This window comes from Pseudophryne corroboree, chromosome 1 (assembly GCF_028390025.1).
Source record: "Pseudophryne corroboree isolate aPseCor3 chromosome 1, aPseCor3.hap2, whole genome shotgun sequence".
NCBI lineage: Eukaryota > Metazoa > Chordata > Amphibia > Anura > Myobatrachidae > Pseudophryne > Pseudophryne corroboree.
Window position 1 is genome coordinate 519,446,024 of NC_086444.1, and position 27,602 is coordinate 519,473,625.

The following is a 27,602-nucleotide window of genomic DNA, read 5'->3' on the forward strand; positions in this document are numbered from 1 at the left end:
TTGAATGGAATCGGATGGAAAAAGTGTGTTTTTTGTGCATGTAATATATCGCATGCAATGTATCACAGGGAAGTTTGACTGGCATTCTCAGGACACTCCCAGCCCCCGTAGCCCTCTATCCAGCCAGTCAGATATATCTCATGGTACAATGGTATGCCGTAGGATATATCGCATGCGATCTATAGCGGCTTCATCAATCGCATGCAATATATCTTATGTAAAAATAGCACAAAAGCACCAAATCGTATGGAATCACTCCCGGGAAGGTCCCAGGGGAGTTCGAGGAAAACTGTATCCGACTTCAGCCTCAGACATATTGTTATAGTGTATGGGGCCCTTTAGAAACGAAAGTTGTTGTTTTTTTTATAAGTGATAACATTTCATACAGTCACAAGGAGTACTTATGGGCAGAATTTAATTCGCCTCGCAGATTTGTAAAGAAGTCATTTAGGGCTGTGATACACCACCTTGTCTAATATTATAGACCTTAATGGTTAGGTTCTTTTATAGCCCTTCCACTTGGAGCACCAGCACTGATAACATCAGTTAAATAATGAATAATCATGTATTCTTCATTCTAGCTGTCCGTTTTGTAGTCCCTTCCGGCCACACACACACACACACACACACACACACACATATTCAGGTGTTAGCCAGCTCTTTGTATCTTCTTTAAATACAGTGCAGAGAGGAACACCGACAATGCTCACAGGTGGGTTTAGAGCAGTCATTTTCAACCTCTTTAAACTCGTGGTACATCTAAACAAAATTTAAAATTTGCCAAAGTACACCAACAGTTTTTCTTTTATCACATATTAATATAATAACAAATGTGTTATTATTTCTCTTAAAAGGAGTAGAAAAAATAGGCTTTACTTGCATAAGAATATCAGTGGGAAACCCATAGTAATTCCACACACCTGCCCCCCCATGGTAATTCCATTCCACACACCTGCCCCCCCCATGGTAATTCCACACACCTGCCCCCCCCCCCATAGTAATTCCACATACCTGCCCCCCCCATAGTAATTCCACACACCTGCCCCCCCATGGTAATTCCACACACCTGCCCCCCCCCCCATAGTAATTCCACACACCTGCCCCCCCCCCATAGTAATTTCACACACCTGCCCCCCCCATAGTAATTCCACACACTTGCCGCACCCCCCCCCCCCCACCCCATGGTAGTTCCACACACTTGCCTCCCCATGGTAATTCCACACACCTGCCCCCCTATGGTAATTCCAGACACCTGCCCCCCCATGGTAATTCCACACACCTGCCCCCCCATAGTGATTTCACACACCTGCCCCCCATCGTAATTTCACATACCTGCGCCCCATAGTAACCTGAAAATAATTTTTCCCTCTCGGTGGACGGGCGGGTACTCCAGGCGGGAATGCGAAGGTCGGTGCGTTGCCTATGAGTCACCATAGGTCACAGGCCGGCTCTCGCTGAAGTGCAGCGCTGTCCGAGTTTGTCACCGCTGGCGGCGGTAGCCGGGCAGGCATGTCTGGTGTGCAGCGGAAGGCATCTCTGCCAGCGGCGGCTGCATACCTGGCAACCACTCACGGCACAGTGTGCCGCGGAACACCGGTTGACAAACGCTGGTTTAGAGCCACCCATGATGAACTGAATTTTTTGTTTGCCAACATAGAAAAATTTATTGTATGGTCCTCAAAGTTAACAGATCAACATTTTGAGGTCCGATAACACTTATTATTATTATTATCATCAACAGTTTCTTATATAGCGCAGCATATTCCATTGCGCTTTACAATTAGAACAACAGTAATAGAACAAAACTGAGCAAAAACAGACAGCCTTAGAGGTTGGATGGCCCTGCTTGCAAGCTTACAATCTATAGGGAAATCGGCATTGATACACGATGATAGATGCTACCTGTTGCATAATGGTCCACCAGATTGCTAGGTTCTTAATGGGTTGTATGATATGATCACCCAGCAATGTTGGAAGACAAAATGTGAGGTTATGTGTACTGTACAGAGAGGATGTGATTAGATAAGATTAGATAGGGAAGCATTGAAGGTTATGTGGGTGGGTCTGGAATTTGATAGGCTTGTCTGAAGAGGTGAGTTTTCAGGGAACGTTTAAAGGTTTGGAGACTAGAGGTGAGTGTTATTGTGCGTGGGAGGGGGATTCCACAGAGTGGGTGAAGCCCGGATAAAGTAGTGTAATTTTGAGTGGTAACAAGTAATACGTGTGGATGAGAGACGCAGATCTTGTGCAGATTGGAGTGGTCTGGTAGGGAGATATTTTGAGATGAGTGAGGAGATGTATGTTGGTGCAGTTTGGTTAATAGCCTTGCTTGTAATTAACAGTATTTTATATTGAATACGGTAGAATACTGTTAGCCAATGGAGGGACTGACAGAGCGGTTCTGCAGACAATGAACGTCTAGCGAGAAAGATTAGCCTCGTAGATGCATTCAAAATGGATTGTAGTGATGAGAGCCTATGTTTGGGAAGACCAGTAAGGAGACTATTGCAATAATCAATGTGGGAGATGATGAGTGCATGGATTAGAGTTTTTGCAGTGTCTTGTGTAAGATAAGGATATATTTTCAATATGTTTTTTAGATGCATGAAACATGATTTGGAGACAGATTTAATGTGTGGAACAAAGGACAGTTCAGAGTCAAGAATGACACCTAGGCAGCGAGCTTGTGGGGTAGGGTGGATAGTGGCATTGTCAACAGTTATGGAGATATCGGGTTGGTAACTACTTTTGGCTGGCGGGGAAATAATTAATTCTGTTTTGGAAATGTAGAGTTTGAGGTGGCGAGATGACATCCAAGATGAAATGGCAGACGGGCATTCAGTGACACGGACTAATACAGATGGTGATAAATCTGGGGAGGATAGGTAGATTTGAGTATCATCAGCGTACAAATGATACTGATATCCGAAGGAGCGGATTAGTTTACCAAGAGATGAGGTATAGATTGAGAAACCGCCGTGCAGAACCGCTTGCTAGCTGGCGATGGTAACAGCAGTAGGAGGTACCGTTGCTGCAGCAATTGATCCGGTGGTTCTGGGAGCCGCTGGACTTATCTGCTAGCTGCCAAGCAGTGTGGGCAGCGATGCAAAGATCGTGACTGCGGCGGAATGGAATCCGAGGTGGTACGAGGCTTTACAGAAGTAAACCCCAACAGTGACCCCAGCGGATCCTGCGCCTGTTTCCTCAACGCGTTTCTCCGCACAAGGGAGGCTTTGTCAAGAGGCAAAATGTGACATGCACCACCGGACCAATTGCTGCAGCAATGTTACTTCCTACTGCTGTTACCATCGCCAGCTAGCACGGTGGCCCCCGCTTACAACCAGCTAGCCGCCGACACGGATGACCAGGTGAGGATGCCAAGAGCAGCAGCTGTTATGGACACTGCAACTACCGCCAGTGCTACATACAGAGGTCCTGTGTTGTCTGCAAGCATCAACTGAGTACAGACAGGTACATCCAGTGGCCAGATCACCCGCTGTTCCTTTAACTTTCTGCTGTAACCAACAACAATTGCCATCACTGTATAAACTGCTCATTACTTCCGAATACATCTGGCAGCTTTCATTTGGCACGATTACAGCTATTTACTAAATTATTAATACGGGAAATATAATGTACGGATGCACCTTCATAATTCTTGCCACTCCTCTGTATTGAGAAGAAAGTGACGGCGGACGAACTCACCCATACAAATATATACATCTGGTACTCCAGTATTAATTCATATATTACTGGGCAGCAGCATTATACAAACGTCTGAGACTGACTGAACTATACTGAGAGAGTCCGCTTGCTCCATATAATCGGTGGTAAATATACTTGACTCCATATATATATTTATATATATATATGTAAGATAGAGAATGTGCAAGCGCCACAAGTGTTACAGATACACCCGACTAAAAAACACTCCCAATAATTTTGGGCGTCTGCCGTCCCTTAAGTACGCAGTAGTGGTGAGTTACTGTTGTAATTGTTTATGGGCAAAATGGTATAAGGGTACTGGCGACCACTGGTGTAAAAAAAAATGTTTCAATCCATGTATATAATAAAATAAAATATACAAATTTATTTGGTACAGGTAAAATACAATTAGTATGAAGGTAAAAATGTACGATACTAAAAGAGTGAAAAAAGAGGGGGGATGGGTTGTGTTTTTTAAAAACACACACGCAAGGTTCTAAGACCAAGATTTTTGCATAAAAAATAATAATAATAATAATAAATAAATAAAATGACTAACAATGTTCTAAAATCAGAATGAATAAGAATAAAGGAGAGTCTTAACTTGTAGATAGAGGGTCACAGAGGGAGAGCCCAACGCGTTTCGTCCTGATGACTTCTTCAAGGGGTATTTATTTATTATTATTATTATTATTATTATTATTATTATTTTTTATGCAAAAATCTGTAAGCAAGTCTCTCAAGTAGCTTGGAGAGACATGTGAGCTGAGAGATGGGACGGAAGTTAGATAGAGTGTTTGGGTCAGAATTGTGTTTTTTCAGAATGGGAGTAATCACTGCATGCTTGCACAGAGAAGGAAAGATACCAGTAGAGAGTTAGAGATTACAGATTTTAGTTAAGGTTGGGATAAGCACAGAAGCCAAAGTTTTACGTATTTGTGAGGGTATCGGATCAAGAGGAGACGTAGTGGAGTAGGAGGATGAAAAGAGTGTTGATACTTCATCTTCACTTGTGGGATCAAATAAAGAGAAAGTGCCAGATGGTTCAGGTAGGGAATTGAGCAGGTCACTGGCTGAGTTAGAGCATACCATTTCATCTCGGATTTTATCAATCTTATCCTTGAAGTATGAAGCAAGTTCTTGTGCGCAGATAGTAGCTAGTGGGGGAGGTGAGGGGGGTAAAGAGGTGATTTAAATGTATTAAAAAGTCGCTTGGGGTTGGTGGCATGAGAAGAGATGAGAAAGTGGAAATATGTTTGCTTGGCAGTGTCCGGGGCCTGACGATAGTAGTGGTAGGTGGTATTATATGTGAGAAAGTCACTTGGATTCCGAGATTTACGCCACTGACGTTCTACTTTACGTGACAGTTTTTGTAGGTGTCTTGTTGATTGAGTGCCACGGTTGGCATTTAAGTCTACGTGGAGTGTGATGGGTAGCTGGAGCCACTTCATCAAGGGCACTCTATAGGGTCTGGTGCAGGTGGGATACAGCAATGTCAGGTGAGTTAAATGTAGAAATTGGTGAGAGCAGTTGTTGCAGAGAAGTGGAAAGTTGTTGAACATTTATATTGTTAGTATTTCTGTGGGTTAGAGGAGGCTTGCTTGGTTTTAGTGTCATAGGGGTATATGCAATTCACGGCGAATCGCGGCAATTTTTCGCCGTTTTTTAATTCGACTAAATTCGCCAGGTGAATTCCGGCAGGTGGCTGCCGGAATTCACCATATTCGATGAAAAACGGATTCGCCAGAATCGCGGGCGAAAATCGGCCGATTTGGCGGATTTTGCCGCGATTTTAAAAAACGGGAAAAACCCGGAAAAAAAAATGGCGTGGGGTCCCCCCTCCAAAGCATAACCAGCCTCGGGCTCTTCGAGCTGGTCCTGGTTCTAAAAATGCAGGGGAAAAATTGGGCAGGGATCCCCCGTATTTTTAAAACCAGCACCGGGCTCTGCGCCTGGTGCTGGTGCCAAAAATACGGGGGACAAAAAGAGTAGGGGTCCCCCGTATTTTTAACACCAGCATCGGGCTCCACTAGCTGGACAGATAATGCCACAGCCGGGGGTCACTTTTATGCCGTGCCCTGCGGCCGTGGCATTAACTACCCAACTAGTCACCCCTGGCCGGGGTACCCTGGGGGAGTGGGGACCCCTTCAATCAAGGGGTCCCCCCCAGCCACCCAAGGGCCAGGGGTGAAGCCCGAGGCTGTCCCCCCCCCATCCAATGGGCTGCGGATGGGGGGGCTGATAGCCTTTTGTGATAATAAAAAGATATTGTTTTTTTCAGTAGTACTACAAGTCCCAGCAAGCCTCCCCCGCAAGCTGGTACTTGGAGAACCACAAGTACCAGCATGCGGGAGAAAAACGGGCCCGCTGGTACCTGTAGTACTACTGGAAAAAAAATACCCAAATAAAAACAGTACACACACACACCGTGAAAGTAAAACTTTATTACACACTACCGACACACACATACTTACCTATGTTGACACGCCGACTGCCACGGTCTCCGACGATCCGAGGTACCTGTGAAAAAATTATACTCACCTTCCAGCGTCCAGAGATAAATCCACGTCCAGAGAGATAAATCCACGTACTTGTAAAAAAAAAAAAACGCAAATACCCGCTCCATACCGGACTGAAAGGGGTCCCATGCTGACACATCAGACCCCTTTCTCCCGAATGCCGGGACATCACGTGACTCCTGTCACTGAAGTCCCTTCAGCCAATCAGGAAGCGCTACTTCCGTGGCGCTCACCTGATTGGCTGTGCGCTGTCTGTGCTGTCAGACAGCGCATCGCAAAGCCGCTCCATTACTTTCAATGGTGGGAACTTTGCGGGTAGCGGTGGGGTTAACCCGCGGTCAGCCGCTGACCGGCGGGTGACCTCACCGCTAGCCGCTAAGTTCCCACCATTGAATATAATGGACGGGGCCGTGCGATGCGCTGTCTGAGTTCAGACAGCGCACAGCCAATCAGGTGAGCGCAACGAAGTTGCGCTTCCTGATTGGCTTTAGAGACCTTTCAGTGACAGCTGTCACTGAGAGGTCTCTCTGCATTCGGGGATAGGGGTCCCATGTGTCAGCATGGGACCCCTTTCAGTCCGTTTGGTCGGGTGTCCGGTTTGTTATTTTCTACAAGTACGTGGATTTATCTCTGGACCCTGGTTGAGGTGAGTATATTGATCTTTTATTTTCAGGTATCCGTGGATTCTACATGGAGAAGAGGACCGATGTCGGCGTGTGAACATAGGTAAGTATGTGTGTGTCGACGTATGAAATAAAGTTTTACTGTCGACGGTGTGTGTGTCCTGTTTTTATTTGGGTATTTTTTTTCCAGTAGTACTACAGGTACCAGCGGGCCCGCTTTTCTCCCGCATGCTGGTACTTGTGGTTCTCCAAGTACCAGCTTGCGGGGGAGGCTTGCTGGGACTTGTAGTACTGCTGGAAAAAACAATATTCTTTTCATGATCACAAAAGGCTATCAGCCCCCCCATCCGCAGCCCATTGGATGGGGGGGGACAGCCTCGGGCTTCACCCCTGGCCCTTGGGTGGCTGGGGGGGGGACCCCTTGATTGAAGGGGTCCCCACTCCCCCAGGGTACCCCGGCCAGGGGTGACTAGTTGGATATTTAATGCCACGGCCGCAGGGCACGGCATAAAAGTGACCCCCGGCTGTGGCATTATCTGTCCAGCTAGTGGAGCCCGATGCTGGTGTTAAAAATACGGGGGACCCCTACGCTTTTTGTCCCCCGTATTTTTGGCACCAGCACCAGGCGCAGAGCCCGGTGCTGGTTTTAAAAATACGGGGGATCCCCTGTCAATTTTTCCCCCGCATTTTTAGAACCAGGACCAGCTCGAAGAGCCCGAGGCTGGTTATGCTTTGGAGGGGGGACCCCACGCCATTTTTTTTTTAGGATTTTACCGTTCCAGCAATAAAAAAAAAAAATATTTTAAAAAATATATAAATAATATTTGTGCCTCCAAAAAAAAAAAAAAAAGTACCTAATCCCTTCTAATATAAATAGATCTGCTATTCCCCCCCAAAAAAACACAAAAAAAAACATGTTTAAAATTTTTTTATTTGTTTTCACCCTCCAAAGTGTGGTGGATTGAAAATGACGAATTTGCTGTCTAAAAGCACTGCTGTCGAATTTCCAAACTTGAATTGAATATGCTTTGGTCGAATTGCAGCACTTATATCATTGCAGAAAAGTCGAATTTGCAAAAATTCGAATTTCAAAAAGTCGAATTTTGAAAGTCCGTTTTTTGGTCGGAAAGCACTGAATTGCATAGGCGAATTTTTTTTTGGGTCGAAAATGACCCGAAATTCGACAATTTCGGGAATTCGACCGCAATTGCATATACCTAATAGAGTTTAGAGTAATAGAAGAGATTGAATAGAAGCAAAACCAACACAATTGGTTTCCCTGCCTGATGAATGTGCTATGTGCCACCTACAGCTTTTACAGCTTTACACGTGTACCAACCCCTAGTTCTGTTACTGTAAATATAAAAGTGAGCCATAACAAAGATATTGTAACTTTAGCTATACGTTTTTCTGTTACCATCTTTTGTTATTCCTGGTAAAAAGCATTTGATGCCTATGAAGGGACTCAATGTAAAGTTGGAAAGGTTGCATTCTGTACATATTTATGTGCACATGTTCATTTGGTAGCATGTCAGTACTGCTGATCATCAGCCTCATTATTACATCTCCATGCAGCAGAACCCCCAAAAGATACGCCTCCTGACAGGTCTGTTCAAATTACAGTTACGTGAACACACCCTTACTGTACTTTGCCTTCATTTGCCTACTGTGTGCCTCCCCTACTCCCCCCTCTACAAGCATACAGAGATGTAAGTGTAAGATGTGCCAACATCTGTATGCAGATATTTGTGTTTTATTGTTGCATGAAATAGTATATAAAACATAAGTACATCCAATTCTGCACAATCCCCTATGTATGTACACAGAGTATACAAATGATGTGATCCTGGAAGATCACAGATCAAGTAGTGGTCCTAAGTCAAGGGAAGTGATCCTATTCTTACTCATAAGGTGATCTGATAGAGTATTATGAAGATACTGAGAAAAAAAACACACAGGCACAAGTTGCTGCAGGGCATGTACATGCCACCACATTTATGGAATGTGATGATCACTTTCTATGCCAACATTATAGGATATATACATTATGGAAAGAACTTACCATTGATAACTGTATTTCTCCTAAGTCCACAGGATAACAATGGGATATGCTGAAGCGACAGCAGATTTGCACTAATCGGTCAAAGCTTTCCGGCCTCCCGTCCATATATCCCCGCCTCCTGGCTCAGGCAAAACGGTTGTATTCCAAAGCTCAAGGCAGGAGCATCATAGATAGCCCTAATCAGGCGAGAAGAACACACATGCACACCCTTCCGTACAAGAAGGAAGAGGTTAGTGAGTAAAAGGATCCTCAAATCAGGTGCGTCAGGGTGGGATCCTTGTGGATCCTGATGACTTAGGAGAAATACCATTATCAACGGTAAGTTCTTACCATAACGTATATTTCTCCGTTAGGGTCCACAGGTTATCCACAGGATAATAATGGGATTTCCCAAAGCAATTTAGTGGTGGGGACGCTCATGATTGGACAGGAGAATCCTTCGCCCGAATTCAGCGTCATGAGAGGCAAAGGTTATCCATGGCATAATTTCTAATGAATGTGTTAATGGAAGACCACGTGGCTGCCTTACATATCTGTTCTGCTGAAGCACCACGTTGTGCTGCCCATGATGAACCTACCTTACGAGTAGAGTGAGCAGAGACATTAGCCGGAACGGGGAGATCAGCTTGAGAATATTCTTCTGAAATCGTCATCCGAAGCCATCTTGCCAGTGTCGCTTATCAGCAGGCCATCCTCTTTTGTGAAATCCGTAGAGAATGAAAAGAATCTTTCTGATGGCACTGGTACGATCCACGTGGATCCTTAATGCACGGACCACGTCCAACGATGCATCTCCCGCAGAAAGGCCCGGTACCTGGAAAGCCAGGGCTACAATTTCTTCATTAAGGTGGAATTTAGACACCACCTTCGGAAGATACCCAGATCTACTTCTGAGAACTGCTTTATCTGGATAAAAAAAATCAGAAATGGGGAACGACATGATAATGCCCCTAAATCTGATAATCTTCTAGCGAACGCCATAGCCAGTAGAGAGAGAACTTTAGCTGTCAACCATTTAAGATCCACTTTATTAAGTGGTTCAAATGGGGCAACTTGAAGGGATTTCAGGACTAGACTTAAGTCCCAAGGCACTGTAGGAGGAACAAAAGGAGGTTGAAATCGCAGCATTCCCTGGAAAAAAAGTATGCACATCCTGTAAGTTGGCAATTTTCTTTTGGAACCATACAGTCAATGCTGACACTTGCACTCTCAAGGAAGCCACCTTCAAACCTATATCCATTCCTGCCTGAAGGAATGCTAAGACCCTGGAAACTCTGAAAGACTTAGGGTCCATTTTCCGTTCACTGCACCAATGAATATAGGTATGCCATATTAAGTGATAAATGCGAGCTGAGGAAGGTTTCCTTGCTCGGAGCAATAGTTTGAATTACCGGTTGTGAGAATACTCTTGACTTCAGGATAGAGGTTTCAAGAGCCACGCCGTCAAAGACAGTCGATCCAGATGTCTGATAACAAGGACCCTGCATCAGTAGATATCGACGTTGAGGGAGCAGAAGTGGAGCATCCATCGACATTCTCTGCAGATCTGTGTACCAATGCCTTCTGGGCCAAGACGGAGCTATTAGTATCACAGCACCTTTCCCTTGCTTTATCTTTCTCACCACCCTGGGTAATAGGGTGATAGGAGGAAACACACAAGCCAGATGAAAGTCCCATCTCACCGACAGGGCATCCACAATGATCGCTCTGGGATCCTTTGTTCTTGACCCGTATGCGAGAACATTGTTGTTCAGACGGGACTCCATGAGATCTATCTCTGACAACCCCCATTTATCTACTAGAGTCTGGAAGACCTCCGGGTGTAGACCCCATTCGCTTGCTTGAATGGCGTGTCGACTGAGAAAGTCCGCTTCCCAGTTTAGGACTCCCGGAACGAACACTGCGGACAAGGCTGGATGATAAAGTTCTGCCCACTTTAGTTTGTGACTCACCTCCTTCATCGCTCTTTAGCTGCGAGTTCCTCCCTGATGGTTGAGGTACGCTACTGCCGTCGCATTGTCCGAGCGGATCTGGACTGGTTTTCCCCTGAAGAATGTCCTTTGCCTGAATCAGTGTCATGTATATGGCCCGAAGTTCCAATATATTTATTGGCGGGCAACCTCCTTCCTTGGTCCATTGCCCCTGGAAACACAACTTTCCTGACACTGCTCCCCAGCCCGGGAGACTGGCATCTGTTGTCAGAATTTTCCAATCTGATATCCAAAAGGGTCTCCCCTTGTCCAGATGGGATGTCTGTAGCCACCAGGCTAACGACCTTCTTACTTCTATCGTAAGAACCATAGTCTGTTTTTATCATCTGATGCAACCCATTTCATTTGGCAAGAATCAGACGCTGCAGAGGCCTCAAGTGGAATTGTGCATACTCCACCATGTCGATGTTGACACCATCAAACCCATCACAAACATTGCTGTGTGAATGGATACCTTTTGACTGTGTAGCAAGTCTGGAATCCTTGACTGAACCTTGGATATCTTGTTCAGAGGTAACATTGCTCTCTGAACACTTGAATCCAGTACAGCCCCCAAGTGAGTCATCCGCTGTGATGGAACCAGAGACGATTTTGCTCAATTTATGAGCCACCCGTGCTTCTGCAGACATGTTATTGTCTATTGCAGGTGACATAGGAGCAATTCCCGCGACTTCCAGGATTAAAAGATCGTCGAGGTATGGAAAAATTCTTATCCCCTGCTGGCAGAGATAAGCTGCCATTACCACCATAATCTTGGTAAATACTCTGGGGACTGTGGCTAACCCAAAAGGTAGGGCCTGAAACTGAAAATTCTTTTGGGGGTTACGAACCTGAGATAGCACTGATGGGACAGTGCTATAGGAACACGTAGGTAAGCATCCTGTATATCATGGATAACATATAATCCCCTGGCTACATGGCCAAAATGATGGAACGTAAAATCTCCATGTGAAACCGAGGTACCCAAATGTATTTGTTCAGCACTTTGAGATTGAGAATGGGCCGAAATGATCCATTTGGCTTCTGAACTAAAAACAGGTTGGAGTAAAACCCCTGTCCTCGTTGTGCATGAGGAACTGGAATGACTACTCCTGACTGAAGTAATTTCCGAACTGCCTCTTGCAAAGCCCTGGCCTTCGTCTCTACCCGAGACAGGCTGGTACAAAAAAACCTTAGAGGAGGGTGCTTCTGAAGGCAAAAGCATAACCTAGAGATACCGCTTCCTGTACCCAGGCATCTATTATAGACTGCTGCCGGATCTGTGCACACTGAAGAAGTCAGCCCCCCCCCCCCCCCCAGGTGGAGGCCCGCACCATCAAGCTGATGACTTATCTGTCTTACCAACCGGGACTGCATGCTATCACTTTTACCTTTAGCTTTTCCTCTAGACTGAAAGGGCCTAAAAGCCGGAACTTTAGGTTTGAAATTGTATGTGGAATGAAACTTTACTTTCTTGGAGTCTGCTTCTGACTCCAAAATATTTGTCAATTCTTTACCAAAAAGAATATCTCCAGAAAAGGGCAAAGATTCCAAAACCTACTTAGATAATGAATCAGCTTTCCACGTATGTAGCCAAACTGCTCTACGAGCAGCTATTGTTAAAGCTGATGCCCTGGAGGCAATAGTACCCATATCCATTGCTGCTTCTTTCAAGAACATTTCAGCCTTTTTTATATGTGCTATATGGGATTTTTGCTCTCTAGAATCCCCCTCCAGTTCATCAGCCCAGGCAGCCACTGCCTTTGCCATCCAAGCTGAAGCCATGGCTGGCCGTATGACTGCCCCAGACAGGAAAAAATGGTTTTTAGAAAACCATCCACTCTCCTATCCATGACATCGTTTAATGATGTTGAAGGCAAAGGTATCTACTTTAGGAGACACCTCCCTTTTTAAACAATCCCCAGCTGGAAGAGGATAATTGGAATTCCATTTCTTAGGAATTCTAATCTTCTTATTAGGTGTAGTCCAAGCCTCTTCCATGATTTCAGTCAGCTGATCTGACCCTGGAAACTCTTAACTGTTTTGAGACGTTTAAACACAGGTGCGTTGGTTTTTAGACAGGCTCCACTGAATCCTCTAAGGATAGAATGGCTTTCATTGCTTTAATTAACTCCGCTATATCCACTGAGCTGAGACTTTCCTCCTCCTCCTCTTCGTATGCCGAAGTAGAATTAATTGAGCTTTCATCCTCCGATGAATCCTCATTTGAACCATGTGTATCCTGTGAGAATGAAGATTTACTTACCACCGGCTTATCAGCCTGTTTCTTTTGAGAGGCAGCTGCTGAAAGTGGTACACCACAGGTGGTAAGCTTGTAAGGGTTAATCGTGTAACCTATCCCCAGGAGTTGGAGGAATTATCCTTTCAGCTATACTGGATAAAGTCTGTGCAAACATAGTCCAAGGTGGATCAACCTGCACCTGAATCTGCCCTGGATGATGAAGTTCTGCCTTGTATTTTTCAAGAAACCCTGGTGCAAGCTAAAACAATTTGCACACAAACCATCCTGAACCAGATCCTGAGAGGATAACACAGCTTTGCAAGACAAACATGATATGAGTGTTGGTGTTGCTGTGAGTGTATCTTCCTCACCCTTGCCGCTCTTAGACGTGATAAAGAATCAACACTTCCACGGTGTACTACACAACTTTCGACTGTAATCACTTTAAGATTTTTAAAGGGATTTTTAAATATATATGTAAGCTTTTTAAAGGGACATGTACTAGTATTGAGGATCGGAATAGAACAAAACTGACAGAATATGGTAAAGTCAGCAATCGCATTAGCAGTCAGTCACATGTTATACATTAGTATAATAAGCTATATGAGCACATCATCAACTACATTTCAAGTATGTAGGAGAACATATTACTGAAACATGTTTAAACAGATCTACCGTATTCAGACGCATTGTGAAAGAAACAACAGTAAATGTATAAACACAGAAAAAGTTCCTGCGCACTGATAGAAGGGTATAAGATGTCTATGGGTGTAAAACCCATCTGTAGTTTTCTCTTAGAATAAATCCAAAGAAGTCCCAGTAAAGTCAATTACAATAACAATCAGTTTCAGAGATTTTAAAATCAATACTTGTGCCGATCTCTCTTATTTGTAGAAAATCAGAGAATCAAAACAATATCCCAAGGGAATTAACAGTCAGTAATAAACTCTCTTATCTGGTCTCGTCCTAGGTCCTCCAACCAAATGGAAATGGCAAACGTAATAAAACTTGTAATCAGTCGTCCTCACCGTTTTCAATTCTTTGTCAATGTCCTCAAATACGGTACATGCAAGACAAATAATGGGGAATCATAGTGCAGACTTGTACAAGTTTATTTAAACACGTTTACAATTAAAAGAATTAGCATGCGTACCCTCGGTGACCTTCAGAGGAAGGCACAGTAAATGGCATATAGGGGTAATTAAGAAGCTTCCCCTATTAAGCTCTACCTTCACCGAGTTCTGGGCCGCAGTAAACACCAACGCGTTTCAACCGGTAGGGTCTTTGTCTCTTTCATATAAAGTAAATGTATACAGACTCATATGCAATAGGCACTTATCTAACTATTCATACTCAAAAAGGTAGATAGAGACTTAGTGCTGTATTACCTGTACTCAGTAGAGTAGGATACAGGGATATTCACCTCGCTTCCAGGACCGATCAATACGTTAGCGAACGCTGAGTGGATCCAGACGCTACTAGTGTACACTGCCGCTCCATGAACTTATAGTGAACACAGACGCTCAGTGAACATAGATGCATCAGTCACACAGCCGCCTATGCTTCGACTGGATCCCCTTCGTGTACAGCGCCTGAGACGGAAGCGGGAAACAGTTCATGGCGGGAGACTCTGAGGAAACTGGTCATGAACCGGGGGGAGGGGCGACCAGGAGAGCGTCTGACTCCCAACTGCTGACATCAATCCTAGGTATCGCGGCCTCATACTATTCCTGGAGCCTATGATCCCTAAGGCCTAGCACTGGTGCACCCGAGGTGGCAGCCGTGTCAGCGACTGTTTGGTAGTCTCCTCCCAAAACAGTGCAGCTATGTCCCCTTTTAAGTGGAACCGATGCCATACCTTCTCCCTGTGCTCCGGCCACAGCCTGGTAACGTCTGCTGGACCTGCTAGTATATCTGACACAGACGCCCGCCGAAACAGCACTGTACTCGTGGGTAAGCGTTGTCACGACCCGGCGGAGAGTTGTTGGAGCGACTCTTTCTAAGGTACGTATAAGACGCTGTTTAGAAAAGTTATCAGAAAAATAGTAACACTATAAAAAATAAATTTAAGAACGCTTAGTGCTGCTAAAAACCAGCGGCCCTCTGACCATGGTCCGGCTCTTGCCGCACCAAACAAAAAAACTGATTTGCCTGAGCCAGGAGGCGGGGATATATGGACAGGCCCGATGCATTCTGGGAGGCCGGAAAGCTTTGACCGATTGGTGCAAATCTGCTGTCGCTTCATCATATCCCATTGTTATCCTGTGGATAACCTGTGGACCCTGCCGGAGAAATGTAACAATCCAGTGTATGGAGTGCAGTTTTATGTATAAGATGAGGAAGTACAACAGCCAACCATTTTATATCATTTGTCCATAGCAGACTCCATAACATTGTAAAATACAGGAAAATGTTTTCCCAGTGTATTTACAGATGACTGAAATCCAGAAACAGCTCACTATTAGTGGATTCATATAGTCCATTTTTCATATACAAACTCCTGGCTTGTAGTATATATATATATATATATATATATATATATATATATAAATGGATGTGCGTGTGTATGTATGTTCCAGCATAACTCTGGAATGCCTGGGGCAATTTACACCAAGCTTGGTACACATATCACTTACAATATGGAAACAAATCCTGTGGGGGTAAGACACCCCTAGGGGTGGGGGTGGGATGGGGGTGACATGAAAAATCCATAGTTTTTGGCATAACTATGGAATGCCTGGAGCAATTTACACCAAACTTGGTACACATATGAAAAAAATACTGTGGGGGTAAGACACCCCTAGCACCACTAGGGGTGGGAAGGGGACGACATGTAAAAAAAAACGTAGTTTTCGGGGTCGCGGAGTGAATAGTGACACTCCTAATGCCATTTAAGTCCAAGTTCAGCCCCCATCAGCAATGTGGGGTGAGAAGGGGTAAAAAATAAAATGTCCAAAATGACCGACATTAGTGTCAAATTATGCTGGCGCTATAAGCATCAAACTGACAAGTATATATCCCAGAGGCCCATTACATACTGACCCCTGGGGGAACAGCTCCCACATAGACTACACCCGGCTCAGGTGATGAAACAATGACAGCAGTCTGCAGTGTGTGCAGGGCCTCGGGGTGGGGGATGGGGCAGCCCTGCTGCTGCTACTTCCACACTTACCCACATCAACAGACTCTCACACAGATCCACCCGGTACAGACTCTCCACGTTTAACATCCTCCCTCCGCTCCGCTACTCGCTTTCCGCCAACTGATCTGGAATTACACATCCCAGCATGCCCTGCCTCACTTAATAGCAAAACTGTGGTTGGGCATGCTGGGATGTGTAGTTCCACAGCAGCTAGAGGACAGATTTACACAACGATGCATGGGTATGGATCACTTGTATCAATCCTCAGCCTTTTACCCAGGTAAGTGTCTTAGACGCACACAGCAGCTGCATGTTATACCAGTGTCCAGGATGCCCCGAACATTGTGTTTTTGTCTTTAATGAAGCAAATTAGCTGCATATTTGTAGAAAAGTGTGTGGCAGAATGCATGGTGCGGCTTAGTCGCAAAGTCTGTGGTGTGCCAAATGGGGAGCAATTTGGGGATAGGTGTATGGACACACCTCTACTACAAAATATAAGGCAAGTATGTAGAAAATATCATATGAAAAAACTTATATAAAATGCTGGGTAACAATTTATTTATTTTAATCAGTGATGGTTTCAGTGCCTATATGGAACAGAGATACCTTTTGTGTAGTACAATTGGCTGATATTGGGCCTAATTCACACCTGATCATAGTAGTGCTTAATTTAGCACATCTACAATCAGTTTCACAGACATACGGAGGGACGCCCAGCACAGGACTAGCCCACCCCGCATGTCAGGTCCTACCCCCCCTCCCTTCCCCGGCGCATGTGCAGTTCAGACCTGATCAGCTGCTGTGCGAAAACGCAGAGCAGCGATCAGGTCTGAATTAAGGCCCATTGTACATTGTGGGGTTGCAGTTATGTACCATTCTATGAAAAATATGTAACCAGAATAAACACACACAAAATATGCAGATGAAGTTGCTTATTGTGCTTATTGTTTACCGTATATGCAGTACAGGATATCGGCTACACTGTTTATTGCTTTTTGAGTGACTTTAGTTGCTGCCTGCAGCAGATCCCTGAGAGAATAGAGCAAGAGATCTACAGTGAAAGAGCAGTTGTTATACAGGGCTCTTGTAGGTACACAGTGGACGATCTGTCAGAACAGATATTCAAACATTTACATGAAATGCTATTTGCTAACAGTACTGTATAATAGGAAGTAGTATGGCATGCCGACGCTGGGATCCTGACCGCTGGCATGCAGGCAGCGGGGTGAGCACAAAAGAGCCCCTTGTAGGCATGGTGGCGCACTATGCGCATCACGTTTTTTATTCTCTCGCCAGGGGTGTCGTGGACACCCCAAGAGGGAGAATAGTTGTCGGTATGCTGGCTGTCAGGATTCCGGCGTCGGTATGGTGAGCGCCAGGACCCCGACAGCCGGCATATCAAATGCCTCCCGTATAATACCCTATATTTTATAGTGTGTATAGTGTCCTTTTAGAAACTTTACATAAGGGATATATCCAACAGGACATTAAGTGCCCGAGTGGATGCATACCGCACATTTTTGCAGAAAGCAATTGTGTACTTCACATACACCACACCATTATGGAGGGTACAAGAGCAGCCAGTGTGCTCCATGCATGGCCAGATCTCTCTGACCTTGAAATGGGCATTTCTGAGCAGCTATCTCGTGGACACACGGAAGACTCATATCACAGGGTGTGTGCCACACTTGCGGGTGCTTTGTATCTGACTCATAATCAGGCCCTAAACCACAACTTGCCTTTATTCTATTAGATAACCATAAAGTTGAGTAGTGTGTGGACTGCTTAGAACTTCTGGATCTCATAAGATGTACAGTATCTGGTCGTTTTAATCCAGGACACTACCTACTTTGTTTTATTTTTATGATAATGATGAATGAGAGGCAGCCTATCTGCATAGTACGTTACTTCAAAATTAAATTTTTAATCTACAAAGTCCTTTGTTTCAAACTAAACAAGAACAAATAGCTGCCAGTATATAGAACAGAGCAGCATGTACAGGCAGTATACAGTGTCTTCTATAAGCAATAAGGTCGTCTCTAGAAGTAATTCTGCACCAAATTAAGCTTTTGTCCCACTCTGTATGATTTTTTTTGTGTAAACGGTAACATTGAAAATCACATTTGCCTTTGAAAATGTTCTATATTTGCTAATGTAGCGCTGACAATAATAAATCGCATATCATCCCTATGCCTTCCCAAAGTAGTCATCCTGCAATTGTATGAGTGATGGTGGTATCTTGATTGCTTCCCAAGGTTAAGCAAGGAAGCTGAAAATATGGTTGGCTAACAAATCAAGGCAAACGGCGTGTTCTATTTAATTATGGATTACACTAAACCATAGATTCATTTAAGTAAATTGTGTGTATCAAAATATTTATAGATTTTTGGATGCACCAAAACACTTTTATCATTAATTTTAAGTTAGACGGGTCACCTAGCACACAGTAGAGGCAGGAATTTAATATTTTCCCACTAATATTATATTATTATGCTGTCAGTGTGGTGGGGGATGGGCCGCTGTCACAGAGGCAGTATTGCGCAGCTGTCACTGAGGCAGGGATGTGCTGCTGTCAGTGATGCAACACAACTTTGGAGCAGGGGCGTAGGGAGGGTGGAACAAGTGGAGCTCGAGCTCCAGGCGCCGCTGGGAACAGAAGGCGCTGGCTCACTGCACAGCTGAGAGCCCGGATCTCGGGCAGGGGTAGGAGGAGATGACTAGAAGAGAGGGAAGGGGTGGCCACCACACTGCCTGCATGTTGCATACCGCAGATTGCACAGTGCAGAGAGTCCAGTGCAGTGCAGTGTGGTGTGTTAGGGAAGAGGGGAGGTTTGAAGGCTTGTCAGAGGAACTTTCCTGGCTGTCAGAGATCTGCATTCAGTGATCTGGAACATGCAGGCAGTGTGGTGGCCACCCCTTCCCTTTCCTCAGTCCTTTCCTTCTACCCACGGAGGTCCAGCCTGTCACATAGAAGTTCTGGCCCTCCAGGCTGGAACGAGGAGCTGCTCTGCTGCTGCCCTCTTGGTGAGAATTACTGTGTGTATATGTCTGTGTATACTGTGTGTTTATGTGTATATGTCTGTGTTTGTGTGTAAATGTGTGTGTATATGTCTGTATGCTAATGTGTATACGTGTGTGTGTGTGTGTGTGTGTGTGTGTGTGTGTGTGTGTGTGTGTGTATATATATATATCTTTGTATACAGTATGTGTGTGTGTATATATTTGTGTGTTTATGTGTGTGTATATATATATCTGTGTATACTGTATTTGTGTGTTTATGTATGTCTGTGCCTAAATGTGTGTGAATCTATGTATGTGTGTGTGGTGGTGGTGGGGGTGCCGTGACATGACCCTGCTCCGGGTGTCATGTCTCCACGCTACGCCTCTGCTTTGGAGGAATTTATGACCTGCAAACTGGATTAGGATTGCCACCTATCAACAACATGTGAGTTAGGCAGCAAACCTCCCAAAAACCGAAGCTCTCTGGTAGCAAACCAATCTTAAGGGGAAATTCAAGTGATATCGCACACCTGTTCGCCCGTCTAAAGTTATAGGAGATTGCAGTGGCTATATTTAATTGATGCCCATTATTTTGCCGATCACCCCCATTAATGTCTGGTTTAGTTGCATAAAGCAGCTAAACTCGACTAAACTATTGGACGTGATCGCGAAACGTGCCGTTTGGGTGCATAAATGGCCCTGACCTGGGACTGCCAAAGGGTAAACTCGTTAAAGATAGAACAGTATCTGGCTTTAGTACGTTGTCTCAAGGAAGTGTTAAGTAAAGCTTTTGTAGGAGATGTTAGGGCAACATTTGTTAGCATCCCAGTAATATTTCCAACATTGGGGAAGCATCTCTAGTAAGTCTTGGGTTCCCTGAAAACATTTCTTGAAAAGTTCCAGAGGATCTTCGGGCCTATTCGTAATTGGTTGACAAGAGAAAACTATACTGTGGATGGCTCCACAGGGTATACTACCACAGTTTTTGTAACCTTGTCTTCCCTGATCCTCTATAAGACCTTTAGGAGGGAGGGGGATTGGGAAGGCATAAGGACAAGGGAAGGATGACAATTGCATCCATCTTCCATACTCTTTCTCCATATTCTGGACAAAGTGTGGAGTCTTAGCATTTGTGGGGCTGGCAAAGAGGGTATGTGTGTAAGGTCCAGAATGTCTATACTATTGTCTGAAAGATCCCACCTCTCAATACCACTAAATCCAAAGAGATTCTCCTGCGAGATAGGAGTGATCAGAGTTCTGTCCCTCTGGACTGCCCAGTACTGTATTTCTAGCACGTCTATGCATAGGGAAATTGACCTGGTGCCTCCCATTCTGTTTATATACAACACAGCGGTCATATATGCTAGGCATAGCTGGATACAGACCCCCATCAAGCAATTTGAAACTAGAGCCTGTAGCGCTAATTTCGCTGCACGTAACTCCCAACACATTTATGAACAGCCCAGACTCTTCTGCCGACCAGGTGCTTCTCATGCTCACTGCTGTGTCCTGAGAGAACCCCACCCCCAATCCCAACCTTGTAGAGATGCGTCTGTGGTTATCATCATGCAGGTAGGAGAGCCTAAGAGAGGAGTAGCAGCAGGTAGACCTTTGTAAGGAAATATGGTGTCGGTCCAGGTATATCCATCGTATACAGATGGAGCCACGCTCATCTGAGGTGGCTCCATCGAAGGCGTGCACTCTTGACGTGACTAGGCGATCCGTCCGCCCAGTAATGCCGGGAGTGCACAGAGGCGATCTCCCATTCATAGAATAGGAGAGCGTCTCCGTCTGGACGTGCGCGCTCGCCCAGACGGAGACGTCCTCCCATTCTAGTGAATGGGGCTCGTCTCCATCACAGGCGCGCGCGCCCAGTCGTTGACTCCCGAGTCCTAGGTGCAACTAGGCGGGCACGCCTAGGCACAGATGGAGGCATGACTAGCGTGCCTCCATCTGTATCAATGTCCCTAAATCTCTGTTTCAAAAGGGTATGTTTACTTGGATGTACTAGACTAGTCTAGTCTAGATAAATAATGCAGAAATAATTACCCCTGTTGGTGTTCAGTAAGTTTCACACTATTGTCTTCATGATGTGCATGTGTATGGAGCGGAAGAAGAGCCATATAGCATGATTGTCCACTGTAAAAGATTGCCTTTCCAATAAAATCTGTGAAGGTGTCTGTAATTCAGGTGAACAAAATGAAAAGCTTCTTTCAGATCTATTTTTACACAGAAGCAGTCCGTTGTGAGGAGGCAGAAAATGTCTGAAATACCGTCCATACAAAACCTTTTTGGTTTTAGGAATCGATTCAAAGCCTTGATGTTTTGTACTGGCCGCCTATTACCATCTTGTTTTGTTATAGGGAAATGGTGGCTGATCCAGCCCTTTACTGCTGGGTCCGCCAATTCTATCTTTGCGTGTTGGAAAGCTATTTGACAATACACTATCCATCTGAGGGCTGCAATTTCTTGTGCGGGAAACACAAATTATTTGATAAATGATGTGCTGCTGTCAGTGTTTGCGAGATGGGCTGCAGTCAGTGTTTGTGGGATGGGCTGCTGTCCGTGAGATAAGGATGGGCCGCTGTCAGTGAGGCAGGGATGATGGGTCACTGTCAGTGAGGCAGTAATGCGATGCTGTCAGTGAGGCAGGGGTGCAATGCTGTCAGTGAGGCAGCAGGGAAGGGGCAGTGAACCTGTGTTTTTTCGGGAGAAAGGGCTTTTTTTTTTTTTTTTTTTTTTGCAGGCGATCAATCTATAATAAAAAAAAAACATACGTTTTTCGCACCCAATGTTTTACCGGGGCTAATAGGATATCCCCCTAAATCTTGCATAGACAAAATAATCCGGACACTACCTGCCCAGCTGTGTAATCATTGTACAGCCTCCTGCTGCAAACACAGCCATTGTGGTGGTCTCTGCTCCCTCTGCGGCAGGCATCTCCTGTTGCCTAGAAACCATAGTAGCATGAATGCGCGTGTGCAGTGCAAGCTAGCTGGGAACACAGCATTGCTGATCAGATGGAGATAATCATGTGCAGCCATTAATGTTTTGCTAGCCAGAGTACCATATAAAAATCTATAATCCTGTACACTTGCAGGTGAAGTCTTGTCAGACAAATGTGTGTGTTTAATACCTTGAGTCATTTTACATTTAGAGAAGTACTATTTAGCAGCAGGGTTTAATCCCTGTACAGGTCATAGAACATTTAAGAACCATCAAAGTGGCCATGTATAGTTAATTCTTGCTCCATGATTTTGATGTTAAATGCTTTCCCCCAAAAAAATCTTAATAATCTTTGTGCATGTATTTGTCCATTGATATATTTATATATATTATTTTTGTAAGTGCACGTATGTTTAAGCGTAACTATTGTTTTATGTGATAAGTATGTATAAAAGCTTTTGATGGCCTCCTCAAATGTATTACATCAAACAATAGCACTATTGTTTATTTTGTTATCAATCTATTGTAATTTTCTAACACTCGCCTATCAGCTCTGTCCACCAGTAGGTGGCACCTTCTGCACAGCAATTATACTATCCGGCATATTTGTGTTCATTTCATAAAAAGCATCACACAATACAATCACAGATTTTTACGTCATTCTGTTTACTGGTTCAGCATTGTTATTTCAAGAAAAGGAATACTATTGCTAGATCTTTCTTTTATTTTTATAAATGGTCCATTTTTACAGTCATGATGTAGAAATCTATGCATCTCACTGTAGATATTAAATCCTGGCTGAGACATTGTCCCCTTTATCTGCTATCTCTTATTGTCTCTCTCAGATCATTAAATGTTCTGCCCCTTGTGTACGTTTCTGCTTTCTATGTAAGCACAAGATACTGTAACTTGGCCTAGAAATAGACCTAATTCTGTGAATTTAAGAAAACATATATATATACGGTGTTATAGCATCATTTTAAATTATTATTATTTGGAAATGGTTAATTGTGACAGTATGCATTCTCTGCAGAGCCTGACTGAGAAAATTTACAAAAACATTTTCAACAAGAACTAAATCTTCTAGCATACCATTGCAAATGTACTGTTCAGTGCAATGTCTCCGATGGCATTACGTTTTAACTCTGTATACTATTTATGGCGCATTTTCTGAGGGTAATTTGACTTTTTGGGGAGGTCCAGAATAATTCCCAGTCAAAATAGTGTTGAACGTGCTTTTGATAAGCGTGTAGGAAATTCTACTCTCCCAAGTCCCTGAAAGGGGTGTAGTATGAGTGGCCGGCGATCGGGATCCCACCTGCCGGCATTCTGGAAGCGGGGCAAGTGCAAATGAGCCCCTCGCGAGCTCGCTGCGGGCATGGTGGCGCGCTACTATTTATTCTCCCTCCAGGGGGGTCGTGGACCCCCAAGAGGGAGAATAGTTGTCGGTATGCCGGGTGTCGGGATTCCGGCGCCGGTATACTGAGCGCCGGGATCCCAACAGCCGGCATACTGAATACCACCCCCTGAAAGCCATTTGTGCTGATCTAGTGTCTGCACAGAGGTCAGTGATCTCTCTGAGGTTGACCAGCTTGCATTGTAGACAAAGGGAAGGCTGAAGCTATGAATGCCGGTGTGCACAAGCCCTTAACACATCCAGTTTTATGTGAAATACTGGAGCAGCACTGAAGGCAAGTGTCTGATGCACCATTGCACTTGGAACCCTGTTCAACAAACTACAGAAGATGCTCCTCCTCCACTATAATAGAAATAATTATGGATAAGCCCCTCATAATTATGAAAAGCACCTCCATAATGCATGCTCTCAGAAGTTGCACATTAGACCTAATTTGTCTGCAGTATTTGCAAGGATCTGTTATTTTGTTTTATTAATTTACAGATGACTCATCAACATTAGAGTAATGCAGACACTATGAAAATTGTACCACCCAGAGCATACATGGCTGTCAACGTAATATGTTTGTAATACTTTTAATTGTTTTTCTGTTTAACAGCTCTGGACGGCAACTAAGTGAAGTTTTCATACAGCTCCCTTCTAGAAAAGAATTACCAGAGTATTATGAATTAATCCGCAAACCTGTTGACTTCAAAAAAATAAAGGTATGACTCCTTGTAATTTGAGAGAGGTTTTCTTTTCATTTCCCATAAATGCAGTGATTTAGATAGCTAATTCTGCCAACCATCACAGCGTTTCTGGGTATTTTTACATGGCTACCCAAATGTGCAGTCAACAATTATAACAGGGACTTTTTATAGTCCCTAATAATTGTTTCCTAGCTACACACCGTACTTGGCAGGTTGCGGGAGACTCACAACTTTTCGGCCAGTCCCCCGCACCCACTGAAGTATGGCCAAATCTCCGGGTTTCCTTCCTGCATCCTAGTTGGCAGGATGAAGAGATTTTTCATTGGATGAGGAGATTTTACATTGGATTAGGGGACCGTATAGAGGGGGTGGGGATAAATGATGCAAATTCACATAATTTTGTCCAGCCTTCTCCCGTGAATCACTGCATTTTGCCACATTTGGGGCGGGGCCTAGCAACAAGGCAGCCACGCACCCTGAAAGTGTCCTACAGTATCTATTCTGCAGGTTTCTCCCAGAGAGGAAACCTTAAAAGTAGGTTAGTATGCTGCATACACATAGTTGTATAGTAAGCCGCCATAGTGCTCTTTTTTTTTTTAATTCTTGATGCTAAATGAGTTTTTACACTGCGGAGTTTTCTCTGGAGTGGAGTTTGTAGTATTTCCTACAAGAATCTACAATTTGCTACATATTTTCTTATATCTGCATTTATTCTTTGCCATTAGTTCACCACTTTCTATACTATTGTGACTATGTGTTTACCATAACCCTCTGTGGGAGAAACAAAGTTGTAATCTTGTCACAAAAGTAGCTTAAGCTATCCTGACGTTAAGGGATTTGTTTTTAAAGAGTGGGCTGTCATCAAGAAGTCTGAACCACTGGCTACTTAATTATTTACAATCCTACTGTATATTATAGAGTCAGGTTATTACTCATTGCTGTACTGCTAACTTGGGGGCTTGTGTTATAGGTAACGTGCAATGAGAAGAGTGACGCGAGAGGTTGCCCTAGCCAAACCAGTTTCACTTTGATTTTATTAGACAGTTGCATTGTCGTTGAGTTTCCTTTTCTCTTTTTCAAATAATAGGAAAGAATTCGCAATCATAAATACAGAAGTATAAGTGACCTAGAGAAGGACGTCATGTTGCTGTGTCACAATGCACAGACATTCAATTTAGAAGGCTCACAGGTGAGTATTGTTATTGCTCATATTGTTTGCTTACAGATCTGTTGGCTAACATCTAGCCTCCCTGCACATTAAACAGCCTTTCTAGTCAAACCATGTTGTGGCGTGACAAGGTAGCGCCGAGCATCTTTACATGCGAGTTTACCATTAAAATGCATCTTAGTCGCAAAACGTGAATAGGACGCACAAGCAACTTATGCTGATTAAAATAATATGCGGCATGCCTATATTCTGTGTGCGGTCGTGGCTGTATCTGCATAAGAAATGGTACAGTTACAGTATTTTCCTAGAATAGAGAATATAGGCAGCCGCCAGGGTTGGCTGGTTTAAACCAGCTTGGGGTTGGTTTAAACAAAATGGATTTTTAATAAAAAAAACCACTTTGTTTTTGTTATATATTACAGTATGCTTCTATAATTTTTTTGGCATGGTTTAAACCAATTTTTTATTTTTTTTTTTATAAAAACCACTCTGTTTTTTTTAATTATGCTGTTAGCACAGCACAGTGACTTATTAAAAAAAAAAAGCCTATTACACTAAAAAAAGGTGTTTTATTCAAAATGTTTAATGCCAGTGACATGCCCGGTGCTAATGCGTAACTCCTCCTTTTTGTGTGTGTGTGTGTTTCTTTGAAAAGTACTTTTTTGCATTTTCCATTTTGTATAACTATTCAGATTTAATTATAATAAGACCAATGCTTAACATTAACTTTTTCTTATTTTCAATTTCATCTGAGTATACTTTGTATGTATTAATATGTTTAGTCTATCTACATATATTCAGATATAATAGGAATAATAAGCTGTCAAAAATTGGTTTTATTGAAATATGTAAAATAAATCAAATCAAAGCCTAATAACGTTATTAATGTTAGAAAGCATTAAAACATGGTTGATTAAGGGTTCTAATACCTGATTATAATTTTTTTCATTAATGCAAAAAAAAAAAATTTGGTTTAAACCAAAAAAAGCGGGTTTTTTTGTAACCGTTTTTTTTTCCAACCCTGCATGCTGCATATCATTTTATTCAGCAAAGTCTTGTGCGTTCTTTTAATATAGCGATGGGAATAAGACACATTTTTCGACAAAAAAAACACCCAACGCTAACTGAGTTTCACAGGACCTATCGGCTCACTCGTGCCAGGCATTTCCTGCTAGGTGTTGCATTGATGCAAGATGTGTGAGGGCATACAGTATCTGTACTTAATCATGAAAGTGAATTTACAGCCACTTAGTGTGTGCTCTTGAGAAACATGCTATGATAACATATTACATGGTGAGGTGAAAATACAAACATTGACATTTTGTACAAGTCTTTCTTATACTGTGAAATGGTAACCATCTATGCATTGCTATAATCCCTACTATCTTTAGTCTTTGACTAATAATGGGCAGATATGTGCAGACTCTTTCATTTGATGCAAGTGTCAAGCGTCAGGCTTTTCCAGTCTGGATAGCTTAGCTTCCTGACACTCAGGCCAGGTCACTCCTCTGCACACCAGATATGCAGGCATGCCCAAAAAAGCCAGTCCATATTTATTTGGATTATTTGTAAACAAGCCATTCATTCTGAGCTCACGTACATGCCACTTTCTCTTACGTCCTAGAGGATGCTGGGATCCACATTAGTACCATGGGGTATAGAGGGGTCCACTAGGAGCCATGGGCACTTTAAGAGTTTAATTGAGTGGGCTGGCTTTTCCCTCTATGCCCCTCCTACCAGACTCCGTTAAGAGACGGTCACAGCTAGGGGAGGAGCCGGTCACAGCTAGGGGAGTTCCATAGGAGTTTTTCTAGTTTTGTTGTTTTTCTTAGAGTTAGGCACAGGGAGGCTGCTGGCAACAGCCTCCCTGCTTCATGGGACTTAGGGGGGGGGAGTAGTGTCCAACCCACAGAGGTTAATGGCCACTTGCTCTGCTGACAGGACACTGAGCTCCTGAGGGTGTCAATCGCAAGCCCCTGAGGCGACCGCTCGCTCCCGCAGCACTGCTGCCACCCCATAACAGAGCCAGAAGACGTCGGTGGTGAGTTGAACGCTGGTGACCCAACAAGCGAGGATCCGGTGGGAAAGCAGCGCTGCGGCTGCGCTCCAGAAGGCTCAG

The 27,602-nt window shown here is 43.9% G+C and overlaps 1 protein-coding gene across 7 annotated transcripts in view; it reads left to right on the forward strand.

Moving 5' to 3' along the window:
- The window catches only part of SMARCA2 (SWI/SNF related, matrix associated, actin dependent regulator of chromatin, subfamily a, member 2), a 631,684-nt gene that overhangs the window by 555,137 nt on the left and 48,945 nt on the right, over nt 1-27,602 (forward strand). For all 7 annotated transcript variants that reach the window (XM_063913944.1, XM_063913943.1, XM_063913946.1 and 4 more), the window contains 2 exons: nt 24,225-24,330; nt 25,403-25,504. In XM_063913944.1, the coding sequence (XP_063770014.1) occupies nt 24,225-24,330; nt 25,403-25,504 (208 nt within the window). The remainder of the gene's footprint in view (nt 1-24,224; nt 24,331-25,402; nt 25,505-27,602) is intronic.